Source organism: Bos grunniens, chromosome 13 (genome assembly GCF_055505025.1).
Source record: "Bos grunniens cultivar Pamir isolate PY7600 chromosome 13, Bosgru_T2T1.0, whole genome shotgun sequence".
Taxonomy (NCBI): domain Eukaryota; kingdom Metazoa; phylum Chordata; class Mammalia; order Artiodactyla; family Bovidae; genus Bos; species Bos grunniens.
Window position 1 is genome coordinate 65,316,798 of NC_141177.1, and position 22,513 is coordinate 65,339,310.

Sequence of the window (22,513 nt, forward strand, 5' to 3'; positions counted from 1 at the left end):
TTCTTAAAGCAGTCGCAAGTAACTAAATTATATCTATGTCTGTTCAAACTTGAGTATTTGAAAGCTTTTCTCAAAAGCAAATGAAGTAAGCTTGTCACATCAAGGAAAACAGTTAACAGTGTTTATTGCTGATGATAAAATTCAGGCTTTTAGCAGAAGTTTCAAATTGTGGAAATTCTTCATCTGCCATTTTGAGCTTGATAACATGCCAATATTTTATAGTTTTCTGATGATGTTGATCTTGATTTTAATGAATGTAGTTTTCTGATAGAGTATCATGAAATTTATCAGCATTTGGGAGATCTACTTAATTCAATAACTCAGTATTTTCCAAGTAGCTACTACATGACATTACAAAATCATGCCTGGCTAAAGAACCATCTGAAGTATAAGACAGAGCAATAGATTTTTTTTTTTTTTTTTAGCATTTATTTATTCGGCTGCATCAGGTCTTAGTTGTAGCACGCAGGATCTTTAGTTGCAGTGTGTGGGATCCAGTTCCCTGACCAGGGATTGAACCTGGATTCCCTGCACTGGGAGTGCGTTGTGTTAGCCATTGGACCCCCAGGGAAGTCCCAGATCAATCGATTTTAACGTAACTAAGTTTTCAGATTCCACATGGCCACTAAACTTTGAGAAAAACAACCACTTGCTGAGTTTTGGGGTAGTATCCAGAAGAATACCCACATTTTTATGAAAAAGCTATTGATACACTCCACCTTTTCTAATCATATATCTGTATAAGGCATATTCATATACCAATTAAAATAACTTATTACAATAGATTCAGTGCAGAAATAGGTATGAAAATCCAGCTTGTTTTAAGTTAAACCAGACATTAAAAGAATTTGTAAAAATGTAAAACATTGACATTCTTGTCACTAATTATTATGTCTTTGAAAACAGTCTTCAGAAAACGCTATTTATGTTAGCATATGATAGAATTATTGTTGTTTTTAAATTAATTACTAAGTATTTTTAAAATTTTCTGTTTTAATTTCTATTTAGTAAATATCAATATTATATATATAAAAACATATAACAGCTTATATATATAAGAGCTGAGAGGCTTGTCATAGCCAGTCGCACACATCTTTTTCCAGCTTTGTCTTCAGTGTCACCCATTGGCAACTTAAAATCTGCATAGTAGGAGTATTTTCATTACAGAAATCTGCAAAAGTTACCCATAGCATTTTCCCTTCCCAGGAGCTGGCTGTACATTTACAGGATCCTGCTGGATATAACATAAACAAAACTGAGGTCATCAGTCATTTTCAGTAAAGGTGTCCTGAGACTAAAAAGTCTGAGCCTTAGTCATTTGGCAGAGGAATACCTTTTTTGGGGGGAGGGCAACTGGTTCACAAAGAGAAGGATCCCTTTATATAGTTCATGCAGGGAACATTTGTAGAATAAATCTAGTGGCTTTTAAACTTCTGGATGTTAAATCTGAGGGCTCCATTATGGGATGCCCTTTTTCTTTCCCCTGAAATCTAAAGTTGGCAATAACACTCCAAGGGCAGATGGGCTGAATTTGCCCATGGGGCTCCATATTGGTGGTCTCTGCCCCGGTTTCTCACTTTTCTGTCCAGCTGTTATCCAGACCATAATGAGGCCCGGCTCAAGGGGCAGCTTCTACACAACACCTCCGCTTGTTCAGACTCCTGCTGATCTGTCTGTTTTGTACTCCTGTGGTTTTCATGACCTGGACAATGGAGCAATTAGTCCTCTACTGTGTGTGTGCTGTTGTTTCTGAGGTGTTGGTTTTACCAATTCTGCTTTCCACCCCGGTGCACCTAGTTCAGTGCTCTCCATGTAGGTTCTCTTGCATGGATAGAAGACTTTACTTCTAGGTTGCCAAAGAAGTTTGCCTTCCAAGGGAATGATGTAAACACATCTGATTATTTGTTATAAACCCGGTTCTTAGTAATTCTTAAAAAGTATTTGTGTAAGTTGGTTGGAAATGATTGGTTTTCCTTCAATTGAGGGCCCACAGAGGCTTTCTTCAAAATTTTTTTTTAGATTCTGTGGTCTGCCACCGCTCATGATAGAAACTAGCAGGTTCTTTCACGTCCAAAGTCTCTGTCTGTTCCAAGGAAGTCATAATCAATAGTGAAACTTAGTAAAGTGAGGCAGAGTTTGTAAGATTATGCTGGCTCTTAGGACTGAGTTGTTTACCAATTAGAAACTTAGCAGGTTTTGAGTCCAGAGAAGTGAACAAAACAAAACAAAACAGGTTTTAATGTGTTTTGCTGGCAGGGCTCTTTGTTGCAAGCACCCAAGGTGGTGGGAAACAGCTGTATCTCCTTTCTGTGCAATCCAAGTGATGGTTCTGCATGCTCAAGCTGTGGGGAGGGGAGTGTGCAAGGACCACACAGTCTCCAGGGGATGAGCTTTCTCTGGTTTGGAGATGCTAAGGGCCTGAGAGGTCCTGGGATTTCTTTGACCTATGCCTTTTTTTATGACTATTGGGGCATAAAAGTAACTGCAATTTTCATCAGTATAGAGACAAGGCATTAGCTTGTATCTGGAGTAATACTCTAATATCACATGTCAGAAGTTGCACTTATTGAAAAAATAATTTACCATATTTAAGTTCTGTCTCCAATTGCTCTTAAGTTAGAGAGAGTGGTTTATACTCTGGCCTAAAGAAGGCTTCACTGTTAGTCTTGAGGTCGTAGTGAGGTAGTTTAACTGCTTTAGAACTTTGTGCTTGGAACATTCTTAGCCACTGAAGCATGGGAACTGAAAGTGAGACGCATGGGTTCTTTAATATCTGTCACATCAGAGAATGACTATTCCAGCACAGTAACCATCTCCAAATGGTGAGTACCTTGGCTTGCTGGTCATTTCTTAAAAGCAGGGAAAATAGGCAGATTGTAACAGTGGGAGAAAAAAAAAACGTTCAGCCTTAATCCTCAATGATGCTGTTTTTTGCAGGTTTCTGTAGCTGGATCCAGCACCGGAAGAGGCTCCCCAGCTGTAACTCTAGTACAGTTACCTTCCGGCCAGACCGTCCATGTCCAGGGAGTAATTCAGACACCACAGCCATCCGTTATTCAGTCACCACAAATACGAACTGTTCAGGTTAGCCTCCTTCCTCAATGACTTCTCTTTGACTTTCTTGAGCTTTTTACTAATTCATTTATCATTTTTTTTTCCTGTAGATTTGATGCTCTCTCTCTTTTTTTTTTTAACCACATAAGGAGCAATCTATTAGTATGGTGGTAATTTCTTTTTGTTATGTCAACACTGGCTTCTTTATTTAATTTGAAATTGCACATTTGCCTACGTTCATTGAGAGAAAAATTATAAAATACAGAAAAGAAGAAAGTAAAAATAATCTCAGCACTCAGATATAAGTACTGTTAACATTTGGTTGAAAGTCTTCCATATATGTTTTCTATGTGCATACATAAACATATTTTAATGGCATGCTAGTATTCTATTATTTATATGTACTATATTATTACCAAAGTATAATGTAGTAATGTTACCAATTATATGTAGTGTCTTTTTTTAGTCATAGATGACCCAATATAAATTATTTTAATGTAATTCAATATAACGTAACAATTTCCATATTTTAAAGTATTTTTAAGTTTTTAATACCTTGAGAAATGTTATTTATACACATCCTGTGTTTATCTAAATATATGTACATAAGCTATATTTGTGCATTTGCCTAAAAATTTCTTTAAGATAAATTCTAAGTGGTTGAACTGGTGGGCATGGAAAAGAGTGATGCTCAACTCTTGTTATTAAACATTTGTAAGAATTTCCTTTTTATTCCTGTAGAAGTTTTTTTTTTTGAAAGTCCCTCAGTCATGTCTGACTCTTTGCTACCCCATGGACTGTAGCACACCAGGCTCCTCTATCCATGAATTCAGGCCAGAATACTGGAGTGGGTAGCTGTTCCCTTCTCCAGGGGATCTTCCCACCCCAGGCTTTGAACCCAGGTCTCCCACATTGCAGGCAGATTCCTTTTTCTTTGTGAAGTGCTTGGTGCCCTGTTGGATACAGAGATTGACTTGGGCTGCAGTTTCGTTGTCAGCTCCTAATTTGCAGGCCCAGTCAGTCTCCTTTAAATAAGGTTTCTCTTTGCTCAAACTGAGATTCATTTAGCAAAGCTCTCCAAAAATGCTTAAAAGTACTTTGAGGCTTCTTTGGAGATGTCTGATAAACATCGTAATGTAAATATTCTAGTACTAACACTTTTCACCAATACTCACAGTAAAGTGTAGAAATTTAGATTTATTGTTCATTCAGTATGTGTGCCATGATATCATTGTTAATTGCTGTTGCATTTATACATCAGATTAAACCTTGTTTTTTTTAGATGTGGTTAGTATTGTGGTTGTAATCCAGAGATGTGTTTTGTTATTTATTGTCACCAAAGTTGGTCATAAATTCTTAACATTTCTTAAGCAAAAACATTCTTTTTTGCATCAACAGATATAAATTATTAAGTATGCATTTTTAAAGCATACTATTCTCTTTTACTAAATTTATTTCTGTTCCTTTTTAAGATCAGTTTGTCTTTATCCTTTAAATATTGAAATTATTTGAACCTATCTGATGACAAAAAGATCTGTGAAGAAAATGTAGTTGCTTATACTTAATTGGTCTTGTCCTTTTCCTGTGTATTTGAATCCAGTTTGTTGCAAAATAAGGATAAGGGTTGCACCACGATACTTGAAGTAATAAATTCATGTGCAATAAAAGTCTGTTTATCTTTGTGGCACAGATGTCTCTTCCGAGTTGTTCAAAAGTTTGAGTGATTCTCAGTAGTGTCTTTTTTTTTTTTTCCTTTCTTGTGAGGACCTTAATTCTAGGAGCTTCTGACTCTTTCTGACTCTGATTATAAAACAAGACTTTCCACTCTCCTTTTTGTGACTTTTATTAGGATGCAGATATTTCTACTTAGCTTTAACCTTGGTGGCACTGGAAGAGAGAGTATTATCTCATTTTCAATAGGCTGTTTTGGATTTTGTTAAATGGGTGACTTAATTATCTTTACAGAGGTAGGGGCCTGTGGATCTTGTCTTAGAATTCCAACCTGGTGAGTGATGAACTTCAGTTTTCACTTTCTACAGTAATAGCCTACCTTACACAAAGGGGTGGTTATGATTATACAAGAGATGTGTGAAAGCCCAATGGAAAGTGATAAATAGTTGGTGATGATGTGTGGTTGTCTGACTGCAACAATAGTTTCTCTAAAGATTCTCTTCATGCCTGAGTGTGCTTATGTATAAGGTATCCATGACCAAAGATGCATGATCATACGTGTGGGCAAACATACATGCACATCCATGTACCTTGGGAAGTATATGTTCCTGCTTACATTGTTGGTATTTTAATATGATTTTTTGATTATACCCAGATCAAATCCCATGTCCTTATCATATTCATTGGAGGAGTTTTGTAAGCTCAGAACTAGATGATAGATGATATTAATAGGTAGTTTTGTAAACTCAGAACCTGTGATAGATGGCTGAATATATTGAGAACAGTCATGTTGTGGAGAGATTTATTATTTTAGTTTCCTTTCTTTAATACTCACGTTATTATACTATTCCTTCAAAAAATGAAATTGTATTTAAAACTGCTCTTTCTTTTAAGGAGTAATTCCTTATTTTGACAAGACCTACTGACATCAAGCCCAACCTACTTGTTGTAATATAAATCATAACTTTAACCAGGCTTGTTAACACAAGTATTTACCTACTTAATATTCTTTCTTCTTTGGGTCTATCTAATGTGTAATTTGAAGACCCAGCCTAAGTCAGCAGTGGTGTTTGCTCCTCTGTCACTTGCTAGCTCACCTTCTGCTGGATTTGTGAGACATTTTCAGGGCTGGGGCTTAGGCCTTGTGTGTCTTACATTCAGTGTTTTCCTGAAGCCTGTCTGGCACTGTGCGTTTCTGTAGCACGTGTCGTCTGTGTCATCCTTGGCACACAGGCTGGTTTACAGCCAAGTGTCAGTGTCTGCACTTCCTGTCCTGAGCCAGGTTGTGAGCACGGCTAGCCCGGCTCAGTGAGCTCTGTTGGCAGTGCCGGCTTTGTGCTGCACGCAGAGCCCCTTCAGACACCGGGTTGTGAATGAAGGAGATACCATGGGTTTTATGATGCATCTCAGGAATTCTTGTGTTATAGGTAGCAACCATTGCAGAAACAGATGAGTCTGCAGAATCAGAAGGTGTAATTGATTCTCATAAACGTAGAGAAATCCTTTCACGAAGACCCTCTTACAGGTAAGTTAAGTTTCCTACAGTCATGAAAAGTTTTTCCAAAAAGGGAGAAATAAAGATACCTCAGATTCTCCTGTGATAGCTTTTCTGTTTTAAATCTCACTCATGTATCTTAATTCTTTGTATTGTTGAATTATATTTTAGAAAAATACTGAATGAACTTTCCTCTGATGTGCCTGGTGTACCCAAGATTGAAGAAGAAAAATCAGAGGAAGAGGGAACACCGCCTAACATCGCTGCTATGGCAGTGCCGACTAGCATATATCAGACTAGCACGGGGCAATACAGTATGTATGCGGCAATTCCATATGACGTAGTGCTAGTTTTCAGGCTCTTGTTTCCCTGAAGCAGCTTGGGTTTTGGCACTAAACTGTTCCATTTAAAAACTGCATCATAATACCTAAATTGTGTATCACAGTGTGAAAAGTACATGTTAAAGAAGTGAGAGATTTGTACTGACAGTTGTCGTATACTTTTGAAAAATAACAAAAAAAATTTGTTTACTAAATGAAGAAAACTTTGGGGTCAAAATATAGGGAAGGTTTTTCTAATTTATATGTTTGTATTCACATCTAGTAAACACTTAAAACTTACTGTTTTTGTCTCTATGATGCATGTGAACACAATAAGATATAAATGTCTGTATTTCGTTCTTGACCTTTGTCACCAACAATTACATCTTATGCTTACTAATCTAAAAGAGGTGCTTATGTTTTCTAAACTATGTTTTAAATGTAATTCTGTTTTCACTACTCTCTACTGTGTTGATTTGTGCTGCAGCTTTTTCTAGAAGAGAATGGAAAAATGACTTATTTTTTAAACTAATGCAATTGGACAGATCATTTTATTTGAAATTTTAAGCACCAAAAGCTGTAAATAAACAGATACATTCAAATTTAGTCTTGTGCATTTTAATGGGCTGTTAGTTCTGTGCTTTGTGCTCCAGTTAAAGCACTAGTCTTTCCCTAAATCAAGAACATTTGATACAAAAAATACTTTAGTAAAAAAAGAAAGAAAAGTGGGGAGGAAAAGGGAGAAAAGGGCAGGGAAAAAGTTTTTTTAAAAAAGCTAGTTAGGTACAGAAATATGTTTGATGTTAATGACTGTGTTGATCCAAGTACAGTGTTAATATTTTAGATATATTTTCTGTTTTCCCTTTAAAAAGTAATAATACCTACAAAAAAATCTCAAGTCTTAACTTAAGACCTGGCTGCTGTAATCTGTGGGAAAGCCTTACACAGTCATGAGTTTTTTTCTTTTAGTGGTGGTAGATCTGCAGTATTAAGCAAATTCTGCTTTGGTGATTCTGGTTCTTTGGGTAACTCCTACCCTGAATCTAGGCAGAACTGGGCTATAATATAATTAGTCCACAACCTGTACAGAGCGCTGATTGGACATGTCCAAAGTCAATGTCAGGAAAAGAGAACTCTCCACGGTCTGTAAGAATTAGACCTTGAGGTTTTCCCCTTCATTTATCTTTTATCACTTCTCTGATTTATGTGCCTTTTTCTATCTGACCCATGGGAGTAGATGGTGGGAATTTAGAACCAGTGTGACTGGGTGGGGCTTGGAGATGCTGAAACCTCCTAGCTAGTCAGCTCTGGCCTTGAGCAGTGGGCTGTTACCATCTTGTCATGTCTCTTTTGTGTCTTGACAGGGAAAATGTTGGAAATTACTGCTGAAATTATGCTAAGATATCTTAAAGTTTGAAGGGTGATTAAGATGCTGGCATCTTACAAATCTCTCTGGCGTATCTTGACTCTGCTCAGTAATTGATCTGTTTCTAAGTGACATGGCAAGGGTGCTGTGGGTGAATTTGCCTAGATTATTAGCTGAGAATTTGGAGTTGTGAGAACATGTTGGGTTGAGAGGATGTTGAGGCTGGCGATGATATGGGGAAGGTGGTGGTACATGGTCCTGCCAGTCACTGCTTGGTATAATTTCACATCTCAGGTTTTTAGTCTTTGAAGTGTGACTAACACTAAATTTCCAAGCTCAGGGTTAATGTGAGAACAAAAGGAGACAACAGATTTTACCTGTGGGGGTAAAATCTTTTGACTCTGCATGTCAGAAGAGACATACTGCTTTTGACATGAAACAGAGAAAGGTAAGCCAGCTGTGGCAGTGTCTCACTCAGTCATTAAACTGTCCTCTCCAGCAGCATTTCTTGAGCTCTTAGCGTGCGCTCAGAGCTGGGCTTCAGTATTGCTGTCACTACCTTGTGTGTGGAGTATGTGGGTGTGGGGGAGTGGAGTCAGGGTTCTGGTTGAGAACTAGAAAATCAAATGTTTAGAAATTAGGGTATATATTTATTTGCCACATTAGAAGTCATGGACAATTTTTTTTTTCCTTAGCATAGAAGTTCAGGCATATTTATTTACTGTTTACCATATAGTTTCTCCATAAGATGTCATGGACAGTTTGTTACTTAGTTTTCTTAATTTGGACCCATACAGTATGATCCTGGCAGTTATTTTAATAAAAAGTTGTGTTTGTCCAATATGTGTTGTCTGCAGGTTAAAAACTGCCATTTTATTGGTTCTCAAAAAAGGGATATTGCCTATGTTAAAAACGAATTTCTTAGATACTTAGTGACACTTGTTTATGTTGATAATTCTTTCATTTGACAAGTGAATACTAATATTTAAGTTTTTCTTTAGAAGACCTTGCTTTAGATGTATATTTATACAAGATCCATTTTCATCAACCATTTCTTACTAGCAGTAGCTTAACAGAAATTAATGATTAAATGTTCTTAAATATCTAGAAATAGAGTTACTGGTGTCCTTTGGTTTTTAGATTAGAGTTTATTTTACTAGAATTTCTGGAGATTTTTCTGTGTATTTATATGTACCTAGTTTTGAGATTGTTTTATAAACTTTTATTATAAAAAGAGTTTAATTCTTTCTTCAACTTTTATCCATGGATAAAAAAACTTCAAAAATTATTATATATAAATTATAATTATTATTATACTAATTATTATTTATTTTAATTTGATACAGTGAGTTCGTTGGTGTTAAAAACAAAGGAACTGTAAAAGTTGAGGAAATAAAATAAAAAATAAAAAAATGAAGTGTGCTTAAGTTTTCTCATATACAAGCAGTTGCATTTTTAGTAGTTGAAAGTGAGATATTTATAGAAGTTGGCCTTATTATTTCACCTTATTTTTTAAATGACAAAAGCAAGAAGTGAAAGGTAGAATAGGCTATTTCCAGGAGTAGGGAAAATAACTTAAAATAGGCAGGGATTCATTATTGCAACAGCAAGAAAGTGAGCTACACTTTCGAAACTTTACTGGAAGTACTGATGTTAGTCACAGGTTTGCTGTATGCCAATTAAGTCATTCTGGTCAAAGAAACTGTGATTTGTCTCAAGAGACTATTTCTGAACAATGGTGGTTCAGACTGTCTTAGAATTAGCAAAGAATGTTACTTGCTGCGTGACATGCATTGAGTAGGAATGAATTCATGAACAGAAGTTGTGGTTATTCTATTTGTGCTGTTGCAGGTAAAGAAATTTAAATGTTTGAAGTTTCTTCATTAAATTTTCTCTAAAGACAATTTTTTTTTTAATCCATTGTCAAGCTAACCCTACTTCTTCCCTTACCAGTTAAGGGCTATCATCCAAGACTTCAGATTATTTTTTCCTAAATATCTCTGTCTCTTTTCTTGCTCCTACTTTGTTTTCCTAGGAATCTTGTTAGAGTGAGTCTCTATTAACTCATCTGTATGCTAACGGTAAGTAAGTCCATCCTGAATCCACCATTATGAAGAAAGTTTTCTGTGACCTTTGTGGCCTGCTTGAAGAATTCAGAATTCTCAGGAAGCTCGAATGAATAAACACCCATTCCATTTCTTCATAGAGGAATTGGCATGATCGGCTTGTGCATTCCAAAGTAAATGCAGTTGCATTTATTACTGTTAGGAATGACTTTGCTTCTGTGCTCCCAAGGTACCTTTCAAAGCAGACTTTGGATGGTATCTGTTTAGTGTAAATCTGGTTCTTTAACTTTGGTGTTGCTGTTCTTGTAGCACTCAGCTGTTTTAGTCTTTCAGGTACTCACAGTTTCTGTGTTGTGCTCACTTTTTGAATTTCATTCTGAGAATTCACTGGAATAAGGCCTGTTCTTTCTTTTTTTTTTTTTTTTGGCTATTCCTTTTTAAAGTTCATTCAATGAGGTTTTATTTATGAATCCTTTCAATGCAGTTGGAATAAAGATGGTTTTAAATTGTAAATTGTAAGTAATTAAACATTTACATGTTTATGTGTTTGAATTAGCTCATATATAGTAGTAGTGGTAGTGTTAGTTGCTCGGTTGTGTCCGACTCTTTGCAACCCTATGGACTGGCTCGCCAGGCTCCTCTGTCCATGGGATTCTCCAGGCAAGAATACTGGAGTCGGTTGCCATTCCCTTCTCCAGAGGATCTTTCCGACCCAGGGATCAAACCTGGGTCTTCTTCATTGCAGGCAGATTCTTTACCGTCTGAGCTATAAGGAAGATCCTGTAGTTTGAATTAGCTCATATATACAGATTTAGATTTAAAAAGATGTATCATGTGAAAAGAGGTCAGATGAAATCTTAAATTTTGCTTCTTCCTCATTTGGTCATGAATTTTTTTTTTCAGTTTCCATCCTTATTTTTCTCTTCCTCCTTTATTGATTATATATGCCTTTAAAATTTTATTTTTTAATTAAATTTTTTTTACCAAAGTTCTTGAATTTTCATCCTATAAGTAGTGTTTTCCTTGCTTCAGTGATACTACTTCCTCTAAGAAGAGAAGTGTGCCATGGCAGTGAATAGTAGAAGTAGCAGATTTTTTAAAACAGTTTTTTATACCAAGAATTTTTAAAGAATTCATTGCCTAGACTAGTTGGTATGGTATCATCCTGGTTACCATGGGATATGGTAAGTTGGAGTTAGGGAGACCATACTTGTTAATTCTGATTTGAAACTAAATATCATGGCTATGTCAGAATGTATATGAAGACATCAGTGTAACCACTAAAACTGACTTAGTGGAAAAACACTTCTTAACTAATGAATTAAACTCTCTGTAGACAAACTTTTTTTTTTTAATGTAAGGTCAGTGTGTTCAACATTCAGTCTGTGGGTGTAGAGTAGAGTGACCTACTTAATTATGGGGTGAAGTTCACCTGAGACTTTAGGGGACAGAAAGTTAGGCGTATCCCAGAGCAACTGGAACACCAGAGCTTAACCTCTGCCGCCACGACTATGAGCGGGTAGTATACATCAGGCTTGAGTCAGCTCAGAAAGGACAGTGACGCAGAATTTAACTGATCATGGAATCTAACCATTCAGTTTTCCTTCAGTTGAGATTATTTCATCAAATCGTAATGTTATTAAGGCTTACTTAGAAGAGGAAAATAAGTGTGCATGTGTTAAGTGGCCTAAAATAACATACTACTTTACCTCTGCTTGCATCCTAACCACTATACACAGGCCCGTGTAGGCTCTCCATTACGAACAATAAAGTGGCCATAAGTATAAGCTTTTATGCCACAGTTGCATGCCCACCAGGCTGCTCTGTTCATGGAATTCTCCAGGCAAGAATACTTAATGGGTAGCCATTCCCTTCTCCAGGGGATCTTCCTGACCCAGGGATCAAACCTAAGTCTCCTGCATTGCAAGTGGATTCTTTACTGTCTGAGCCACCAGGGCAGCCCTTTCAGTCCAAAAGAGCATCAGTAAAACCTAGGTCCCCAAGGACCTAGGAATCAGTAGGAAATACAAAGCTATTTTATTTTCATTGGTTCCTAATGGCCTTGATATGGGCCAGTGATTTTATTTTAAAATGATTTGCCAGACCTGATGTCTGAGATTGGTTTTAAAATACTCCAGACCTCCCCACCCCCACAAAAAAAAAAGTTTGGAATAAGCGGGTAGGGCAAATAACTGACACAAAATTCTTTTACCTTTTATGTTCACTAAAAAATTTCCATAAGTTTATAAAGTTAATAATTAGCTAAGATATGACTAAACTCACTCAGTTAATTTCATTTTTGTTTTTCCTACTACTTAATTTATATTGATGTGTTTATTGAAAACATCTTATGCTATCCTTGAAAATTTCTGTAACCTAAAAAGTTTCCTCCTCACATCTTTTGAATATATACACACATGCTCACAAAGCCTATTTCCGGTATCCTGAAGCACTGAGAAATCTTTCAGCATTGGGGATATTGTCAGTTAAGAGATAATATTTTTAAATGGGAGAGCCCTCTGTCATTTGCTTATGCCAAACTCAAGAGTGCCTTTGATATAAAAAAAATAAAAGGCTAAAGGACAAGACTCATCAGTAGAAACATTTTCTCTCTAGAGCCAGCTTCTGTGTGCCTGCTTGTCTTTTTGTTTTTCATGTCTAATTATATGATCAGAAAAATAAAATGATAAGAACAGATTCAGTTTTTCACAGCGTGAAAGCAAAGAAATTTGGTTAGATCTATTGGGAAAACATTGAAAACTAAAAGAGTAAAAAAAAGGAAGTATGAAAAGAAGAAAGAAAGGATCTTTATCTACCTATTTCATGGTTCTTATCCTTGGAAGTAACAACTCAGATCTGTTACTAGTTGAAAAGCTTGATAATATTGTCAATATGGAAAATTAAGTTCTGTAATTACAATTTGAAACCATACTTTAACTCTTCGACACTCACATGTGGCTTAAGTTTTTAATCTGTCCTGTCTTGAGGAAATGATAGCCATTCACTCATCAATCATATTTATTGAGTGCGTGCTGTGTGCTAGGCTCTGTGCTTCTTAACACTGCCTGTGCCTGTTCTTTATAAAGCACTGTTTCTTTGACATCCAACTATCAACTGAAAATATGCACTCAAATATATAACAACATATGACATTCATTCATGTCCAGCCATGAAGATCCAAGGAGGCGATATCTCTTCTTTTTTAGATTTCTCTCAAACCCTTTTATTATTAAGAGTGAGTCCTGAGACCCTTGAAATCTTTGGACAGTCATGGTGAAATGTTGTTTTGAAAATGTGTACGAAATATAATGCTGTAGATGAACGAGACAAATAAAGTGAGATTGCTTCAGAGTTTCTCAACTATTGACATTTTGGTAACTGATTCTTCAGTTTCTATCAATCTTGTGGTAGCCTGCCAGTGAGCTAAAACCAGATAGTGCCTCTGTGTTGAAATCTTTTTTTAAAATGTTAACTCATCTTTCTGTGTTGGCCCTAGAACTTTAGGTCAAAGAACTGAAGATGTGGTGGTGGTGGTGGTGGTTATTGTTACTAATAGTTCTGACAGGTTTATCCGATCAGATTGTCACCTTTGCTTAGATGCCATAACAGAGTTAGAAAATGACTCTGAAATATTCAGAATCTACCTTAGACACTACCACAGCATTCCTGAAGGGCACTTACATTAAATTATAAGGGTCATGTTACTCTGATTATGTGTTAACTTCTATCTTCATTGTAAAGTCTAGTTAGCTGGTTTATATGTGATTTTTTTTTTTTAAAGACTAGCCCTTGTTCCACTTAACCTCTAGTGTCTAAACTAAAACACGGAGTCATCTTTATATTAAAGTATATAGAGCTCTCAGATATTTTCAATAGTACTTCTTTGTCTATTAGAGTAAAATTTTAAAACATAACATTTGATCAGTTATTCTTTTGAAACTTTCTGTTAATATGTCAGCTTTTAAACATGGTTGGTAAGCCTCTATATTTAAGGGAAGTCTACCTCATATCTTTTGCCATAGCTACAGTTATTTAAGATATTTTGTAGAGGTAAATACTGTAGCACAAATTCTTTCCATACAGTTACCTTTTAAGGTTCTTTCCGACTTAGCATTTTATATCTCAGGATTCTCCTGACATAATCAAAATGGTAAAAAGTTACAGTTTTATAGACTTGCACTTTAAAACCTCATGTCTAAATGTATATACACACACATATGTTTTATTAAATATATAATTACACATATATTTTAATAAATACATATAGGCTTTAAAGCTATATATTAAATATATATTCCATTAAAAGGTACTTTTGATGATAAATTAGACAAGTAGTTAGCTGAAGGTACAACTTTATTGTAATTATGATGCTTGATGGAATTTAACTGACCATTTCTTAAATCTTAGAAGAATGTTGTTTATAACTAATAATATATGAGAAAGAAGTCAAAACCTGGACTTTATCCCTGCCAGCATCTCCATTCTTCCTCTTAAATACTATATATATATATATATATATATATATGGGTGCCAGGGAGGAGGAAGAACTCCTTGAGTTCTGTGTATTTCAGGCAATTCTGAATATAAGACATTTTCAAGTGTTTTGAGCTTTTCCAGTGTGTAGTCCTATGAAGGAGGGTCCCTTGATCAATCTAGCATAGAGAATTAAGGGTAACTTAAGAATGAGAAGCTTTGGTCATATATAGGTCCAGAGTATATATTCTTCCAATATGGGGTTGTTAAGAACAAATCTTGAAATTCTCTAATACTTCTTTTCTTTTTCTGTTAAGTTGCTATAGCCCAAGGTGGAACAATCCAGATTTCTAACCCAGGATCTGATGGTGTTCAGGGACTGCAGGCATTAACAATGACAAATTCAGGAGCTCCTCCACCAGGTGCTACAATTGTGCAGTACGCAGCACAGTCAGCAGATGGCACACAGCAGTTCTTTGTCCCAGGCAGCCAGGTGGTGGTTCAAGGTATATGTCATTCATCTAATACATTTAGAATACCTGTGGGTTACTAGAGCACGCCATTTAGTGGTGATTTCATAGTTCTCTGAAACATACAGGATGTAGATTTGGGGAGGGAGTGGGGGTAGAGAGGACTTAAAAAGGCTTGGAGAAGTATTTTAGCATACTAAACCAAAAGTTAAATAAACTATACAGTTTTCAATTTTTAGCAGATTTTATTGGCTCTAAAGTTAAATTCAGAGTAACAATGGAAAAAAAGAAGTTGGAAACTTGAAGTTTTTAAGTAAATATTCTTCCTCTGGGTATTAGAAATGTACCGAATATGTTTTTAGTACCTAGTCTTAGGAAGACTTAAGTATTCAGTCCACAATGCACTGAATTTGGGTTTTTCCCTGGTTGTTACACTCAAGCCTACTTTCTAGACATCTTATTTCAAAAACAAATGCTGATTTTGTGCTTTCTTTCGAGCATTTTTAGTACATTTGAATTCTGAGGTACCTATTCTATCTCTCGTTAAAGCTAAGAGGAGTGAAATGAAGCACTCTTCATTAAGGGTATTCTTAATGCACTCTTCATTCACTTAAGGGTATGTGATATATACCCTTAAGTTTTTAGGGTAACTAAGATTTCAATGAAAATTGAGTATACAGTATTTTTTATTTCATTCAGTTGTGCTCAAATAACTATAATGTGTTCAATGCAACTTTCAAAAAACTCCCCTTGGTCTATTTGCACTAATTTTAAGGGTGGGGAGTAACATCAGTTCTTTTAGTTTGAAAGTTTTGCAAGTATAGAAAACAGAAGATTACAATCGATGAGTCTTTTGATAATTTAGATTTACTCTGAAGTATTTGGGGCACTGTATGGAGTATAATAAAAGTGTATGAAAAGCTAAACTGGTGATATTTATGGAGTTAAAAAAATCAGTAGTATTTACCCAGTGCTTTAATGTTTTCTTTTAAATATAAAATTAAAGCACCCATTCTATTTATCTGATACTCATAAATCCTTTATACCTAAATGAAAAATCATAAAGAATGCTCTCATTTCTTTTCCTTTTATCTTTTTTTAATATGGAAAATCTACTGAAAACTTGCTACTTTAAGAAGGAGAGTTTTTTTTAAATGTTTTGTGTTGTGCATCAATAATACACACATAAGTCTTATATTTGGGGGGGGTGTTAACAAGTCTTTTTCTTCAATAAGTCACAAAGGATATTTTTCTGCATTGATTCTGTCAGCTTTATGGTACCTTTCACATTATGTTGTTAATCTACCTGTGATCCACCTCTGTGTGTAGCGTTGGGTGAAAACCTGTTTTTATTTTTTTCTCTCTGCATACGCAGCCAGTTATGCGCTGTCTTAACTGTGCAGCAAGTAGGCCTTGTGCAGTCGTGAAATGTCTCAGCACTCTCGCTGCTGCATGCCAGCACTACACTGCTTTTGTTGTCACAGAACAAGCGCCCCTTTTTTGTCTTTTTAACTTTCTGTTTGTAGTGCTATTTTTGCTTTTGTGAACTATAGTTCTCTCATATGCATTGGGAATAAGGTTGAATTTCTAAATATTAATAGTATAATACAGTAAGAAAACCAATGATGAGATTACACTTAATTTATCAATTGACTTAGGGAGAACTGAAGTCTTTTTTTTTATTGAGGTATACCTGACACATAACATTTTTGTTAATTTCAGGTATACAACATAATGATCCTACATTTGTACAGTCACAGCTAGTGATCGCTGTGTTAAGGCTATTTATTATAACATACTTAACCGTGTATAGTTACAGACTTTTTTGTGTGTGTGTGCTGAGGACCTTTAAGACTTACTCTTAGTACCTTCCAAACATACAACACAATGTTAGTAACTCTAGTCACCAATTTGTACTTTACATTCCTGGGACTTATTTTATAACTAGAATTTGTCCCTTTTGACATCCCCTTCACCCTTTTTTGCTCTCCCCCATGCCCCACCTTTGGCATCCACCAGTCTGCTCTCTTTGTCTTTGAGTCTGAGTTTTGTTTGTTTAAATTTCACATATAAGTGGTATCATCCAGCATTTGTCTTTCTCTGTCTGACTGATTTTACTTAGCATAATGCTCTTCTCAGGGTCCATCTGTGCTATCACAAATGGCAGAATTTCCTTCTTTTTTACAGTTGATTGAAAAAAAAAATATATATATATACACATATACCACATCTTATTTAATTATTTATCTGTCGATAGACACTTAGATTGTTTCCATGTTTTGGCTATTGTAATTATTGCTGCAGTGAACATGAGGGTGTAGATATCTTTTTGAGATAGTATTTTTATTTTCTTCAGATAAATACCCAGAAGTAGGATTGCTGGATCATAGGGTAGTTTGATTCTTCATTTTTTGAGGACCCTCCATAGTGTTCTCCATAGTGGCTGCACCAATTTATATTCCCACCAAACAGAGCATAACTTATTCAGATCTTAACTTCTTGTAACAGTTTAAAATTTTCTCCATGGGGGCAGGGTCCTCTCATACTCTGAACAGTGTTCAATTCTTAAATACTTGGTGGGGTTGGGTTTTTGTTTTTGTTATTAGGAGTGGTAGCTCTTTGTTACATTTTCTGGTTGCTGGTATAGAGAAATAATTGTGTTTTTTTTTTTTTAAGTTTATCTTTTATCTATGAACCTTGCTAAAACTCTAATTACTTCTACTGCTAATAATATTCTGACTCTTGGTGAATCTCCCTGTGATCCTACATGAATGTTTATATCAAACACAAATAAGATAAAAATAAATTTTCCTCTTGTTCTTTCTCCTTGCCTTTACTTTTATCTTCTCCTTCTTCATCTGAAAAATAATGGTGGCCAGGGGTTCTACTTCTTCCTTAAACATAGCAGGGTCCGTGGGCGTTCTTGTCTTACTCTCTGTCCACCTTCCACCCTGTCAGCCCCTTGAAAGGTCACAGCAGTTTCCCTGTGAGTCTCTGTCCTCATCTTTTTTTTTTTTTTTCCCCACAGTATGCCACATAATGCTTTTGAATGCAAAGTGTTCCTATACAACAGAAGTTTATAAATGACTACTTCTTAAACAGCTTTCTAGATCCCAGGGGTCTGGCAGTGTTTCATACTTTTATTTCTAAACAGTTTAGATAAAAATTTAATAATAATACAAAGGCATTCTGGATCATCTTAATAAGCTACACCTATGGTCCTGTAATTATGCTGATTACCTGTACTTTTTTACTTTGCTTGTGTTAGATAGAAATAGTACTAGTTTTATTGTCTTTGGCGTCATCTCGATGGCCCCCTCCCTCTGCAGTATTTAGCACTGCTGACCTCTGCTTCTTTCACTTCCTGGGTAGCCCTGCCCCTCTTCCGGTCCCCTCCGCCCAGCTCCCAGGTGCTGGTGGTTGTGGTGGTTCTCAGGCTGCATCCTGGGCCCTCTTCCGCCTGGCTTGAGTGCTCTCTCTGGATTACCTCATTCCTGCTCCTGGCTCACATCTCTTGGCGCCTAAAGTCCAAAACCCCAGATTAATTTTTCCCACCCCACCTCCCCTTGTTACCCTATTTCATTCAGTAACTGTCCATCCTGTTACTTCATGCGGAATCCTGGGTGTCACCTGTCACTCTCCCGCCCCGTCTTCATCCCTCCTCCTTGCTAAAGAGCCCATCTCTTCATTCCTCCCCACGTCCACTGACACAGTCCTCTTTCCGGACCTTGGCGATCCCTGGCCACTGCCCAGTGGCTGCCCTGAAGCTGGCGGCTATGGAGCAGCACCCTGATTTTCTTCCTCATGCCAGAAGCAGCAGCTCCCTTGTTGACCTGGTGTTTTGGATTGCTCCTGAAAGTTTAGCTAGGCTCCCTTTACTCATCCTTCCCAGTGATTTTGGGAGCTACTAATATTTCTTAGAAACAAAAGTCTCTGTCTCCAGCATTTCCTCTTTCCCATTCTGCTCTCCCTTCTGCAGTTCAGAGTAGTGTTTGTAAAATTTTCAAGTGTGTAAGCACGTCAACCTCTTCTGCTCAAAACCCTTGTGTTACAAGTAACCCTGTTACTTGTTAGAGTCAGAGTCCCTAACAAAGCCCAAGCCTCTGCTTGATCCAGGCTTTCCTTCCTCACTGGACTTCTCCCTACACTTGTCCCTCTTCTGTGCAGAGTTCCTTTCCTTTCCTGTCCTGTGCCATGTGCCCTCTCCCCGCTAGGGGCCTCACCTCAAGCCATTCACCCTGGCAGGAGCACTTCCCCCATCACTTCATGCTGAGAAACACTTTCCTAGGCAGCCTTCCTCAACCTTCTACATCTGGCTGCTGGGACCCCTGACGTGTAATGTTCGATAACCATTTATTGAACGAAAGCGAAATAGTCTCTCTCTGTAAAAATGTTACTAACTAGTTCCATGTGCTGATTAACCAAGTTTATCTAGTCCAGGGGATTTATTAAAACTGTACCAATAGCAGTAGTCAGCCAAGCAACCAACCCCTCTTCTTCCTTTCCTTCCTCTACTCTTTTTAAAAAATATATTTCTATTTATTTACTTGGCTCCTCTGAGTCTTAGCTGCGGCATGCAGGATCTAGTTCCCTGACCAGGGATCAAACCTAAGCCCCCTGTATTGGGAGTCTTAGCCACTGGACCACCAGGGATGTACCCCCCCCACACTTTTTTTTTACACAGATAGGTTTGAGCAACCAAGTGCCAATTTAAAGATATGTTGAGATTAAAATCAATGTGAACTTTCTCAAATTTGAAATAAAAGTTGATCAACAGTCCTGAACCCAAGCCCTCAGTCATGGCTGGGATGGAAAAGAGTCCCTCATGGACTCTCCATTGGTCTCCAGACTTTCTTACTTCGTCAGGATGTCTTTAGTTTATGTGCTTCGGAAAATTACTAGAACCATGGATCCTTCATCATGTTTTGCCTCCCAAGTGTCTGAATGTGAAGTCTCTGCCTTACTAGAAGTACTTCATTGAATAAAGCAAGAAGGAGGTAGTGGAATGAATACCCTTTCACTGAGGTAACATTGAATTGAATCCTAGTCCTACAGGGAATGGACTTTGTAAGCCCACTGATAAGGGTAGAAGATCAGTGACAGATCACTTATTTTTGTGCAGGAGAGATGTAGATGATTTTCTTCCCCAGGGCTGTAGTCTGTTTTTCTGTTGAACATGTGCCAGTCTTTTGTCTAACTTTGTAATTGTTAAATTTCCAGCAATGATCCAGCTCTTCATATGCTGAACCTTTACTAAGTGATCCAAATAAAACTGGATGTATTTTTTTAAATGTATGAATAGTAATTGTGATTTATTTATGAGCTTTATAAACCACAAAATTCTTTTCAAGGGATTTTAATTGAGCAAAATAGCATATTAGATTGAGCCACATGAAATTGCTATTTTATGGGCCAAAAAGGTTAATTATCAGCTAATTCATATGATTCAATCTAATTTTTCTGGAGGAATTTATATAATACTTTTGGCAGAGTGAATTTTTAAAATTTCAGTATGCATTTCCTTCAAGTGAAATTAGCAAATTCTGTGTCATCCTAGGAACAGCTGGATTTTATGGTATTGTAGCAAATAAAAATTTATTAAGTCAACTAAGGTGGCTGGGTATTCCTTACCTGGTGAGTTTAGAAGCGTCAATGAAATACACTTCTGTGTATTTCACAGCATTTTTCTGGACTGATTGTCAATTTTTTTTTTAATCTGTTAAGTGCTTTTTATCTATGAGTTAAGAAAAATATTTAAGGTTTATGCCTACTTTGCTTACTTAGAAACATTGGACATAACAATAATTAAAAGTAGCCCCATAAAAAACAACCAGGTAACTTTTAATGCTAATAAAATGGTTTTTTTTTTTTTTTTTTTTTTTGCCAGAGCCCAACTCGATTTTTATGTAAAATGAGGAACTAGAACACTGAGATGATTTATTACAGGAAGGGTTTTAATAGGGTTTGGTTTCAGTGAGCTCGTGTGTGACAAAGCAAATTGATGGCAGTGATAGGCTAGTGATGTCATTGTGATGTCAGTACTCCTACTCACACCGCACGAGCTTGCTGGTTTGGAACACTTTATGTGGACCCGCGGCAGGGGAAGCCAGGCGGTGCTGTATGCAGAAGCCCATCATGGCTGTAACTGGGGATGAAACAGGTAAGAATTTTAAAGAGGGGTTTACATTCCGCAGAATTGTTTTTAAAGTTTAGAAAAATTATTTAGGGACCTCTTCAGTGTTTCCCAAAGTATCAACTTTCTAGTAGCTGAGAAGTAAGATGTTTCTTCTAATCTGTAACCGTATCTGCTCGGCACCCTGTGAAGGCATCCGAGTGTAGTTGCTTCTTTCCTCAGTACTGAGCTGCTTCCTTAGCCAAAGCGGTAATCCGCCGCCCCCCAGCCCCCACCCCACGCCCCCCTCTCTCTCTCCATTTGCTCTACTAAAATAAGCTGTTGATTCATCTGCAACCTGTTGCAGATCCAATGCAGCTGCGAGTGAAACACACATTCTGTTCAAGTTGTTAAAAAAAAAAAGTCAAAGTCAGCTTCCGATTTTTTTCACGCTGTGTTCAAATGTAGCTGCAAAACAGAATAAGGAACCCAGTGCGTCAAGGGTGTTGGTGAGCCTGCCGTTCCTTCCGTCCTGTGGAAAACGGTCTGCTGCTCAGCTCACCGGGTTCAGAGGGCCTACGTCATTACATTTCCTGGAATCGGTGCAGCGGGGAGTGGAAAGTTAAACTGCAGGCGAGCTGCACGCTGACGTCAGTCCGAGTCACGCCGTAATTGACTCAGTTCTTTCCGCTCGGCCGCGCGCAGGTGGGGGCGGCCACCCTCCCCGACGGCGCCCTTAGCTCCCAGCAGGTCCCGTGAGCCTTGCCATCACGTTGCGCCGCAGGTAAGCGTGTGCCCGGCGGGGCCAAGCAGCCTGCGCAGGTGCCTGGGGACCGAGCGCCCGCTCGTGCTTGGCCCGGGGAGTGCAAGTCTTTGATTGGCCGCCCCCCACCTACCCCACCCCCGCCTTCACTTCTTCCCGGGGTTGATGCTCTCAGTTACAGGTAATGCTTGTGATTCAGTGACTTGCAGTTGAGTGCCAGACCCATACTAAACTTGCAGCCGAATTTCTTAAGACAGGGTTACTGTAAACACCTTTTAGCTGTTCTCTCGGTGGATCTCGCTCTCTTCCCAAAGGGAACATTCCATTGTCTTGAGCAAGTAAAGCCTGTGTTAAATTGTTTTTCTCAAAGAAGTTTTTGTGAGGTTGAGGTTTTGGAAGTGCTATAGATTACAGAAGCCCTCAGATGACAGACTTATTGTAAGAGATAGATGGACTTAACCTCAAACACTGCATGTCATTATGATTTTAGGACCAAAGGCATTTTTGTGCATGCATTTATTTTCTAAAAATCATTAGTTGGTGTGTATTTTTCTTTACTAAGCCTTTAATTCCAATTTTCATGTCCAAACATGGGAAACAAATCATAGCAAAAAATAAAATTAAATGATTGGAGAATAACTAGAGTATATTTAAACATTAAATTTTAAAGTAAAAATGTGCATACATTTTTAACCATTGCTTGTAAATAAGAGAACATTTATG

General features: G+C 37.2%; 1 protein-coding gene across 28 annotated transcripts in view; it reads left to right on the top strand.

Moving 5' to 3' along the window:
- CREM (cAMP responsive element modulator) overlaps positions 1-22,513 on the top strand; it is a 67,700-nt gene that overhangs the window by 33,509 nt on the left and 11,678 nt on the right. For 9 of the 28 annotated variants that reach the window (XM_086334664.1, XM_086334665.1, XM_086334666.1 and 6 more), the window contains 3 exons: positions 2,938-3,084; positions 6,153-6,250; positions 6,392-6,534. In XM_086334664.1, the coding sequence (XP_086190790.1) occupies positions 2,938-3,084; positions 6,153-6,250; positions 6,392-6,534 (388 nt within the window). Of the gene's footprint in view, positions 1-2,937; positions 3,085-5,019; positions 5,060-6,152; positions 6,251-6,391; positions 6,535-14,762; positions 14,952-20,780; positions 21,076-21,499; positions 21,972-22,513 lie in introns of those variants that run through there. The other 19 variants (XM_086334655.1, XM_086334659.1, XM_086334672.1 and 16 more) reach the window with 11 other exon arrangements.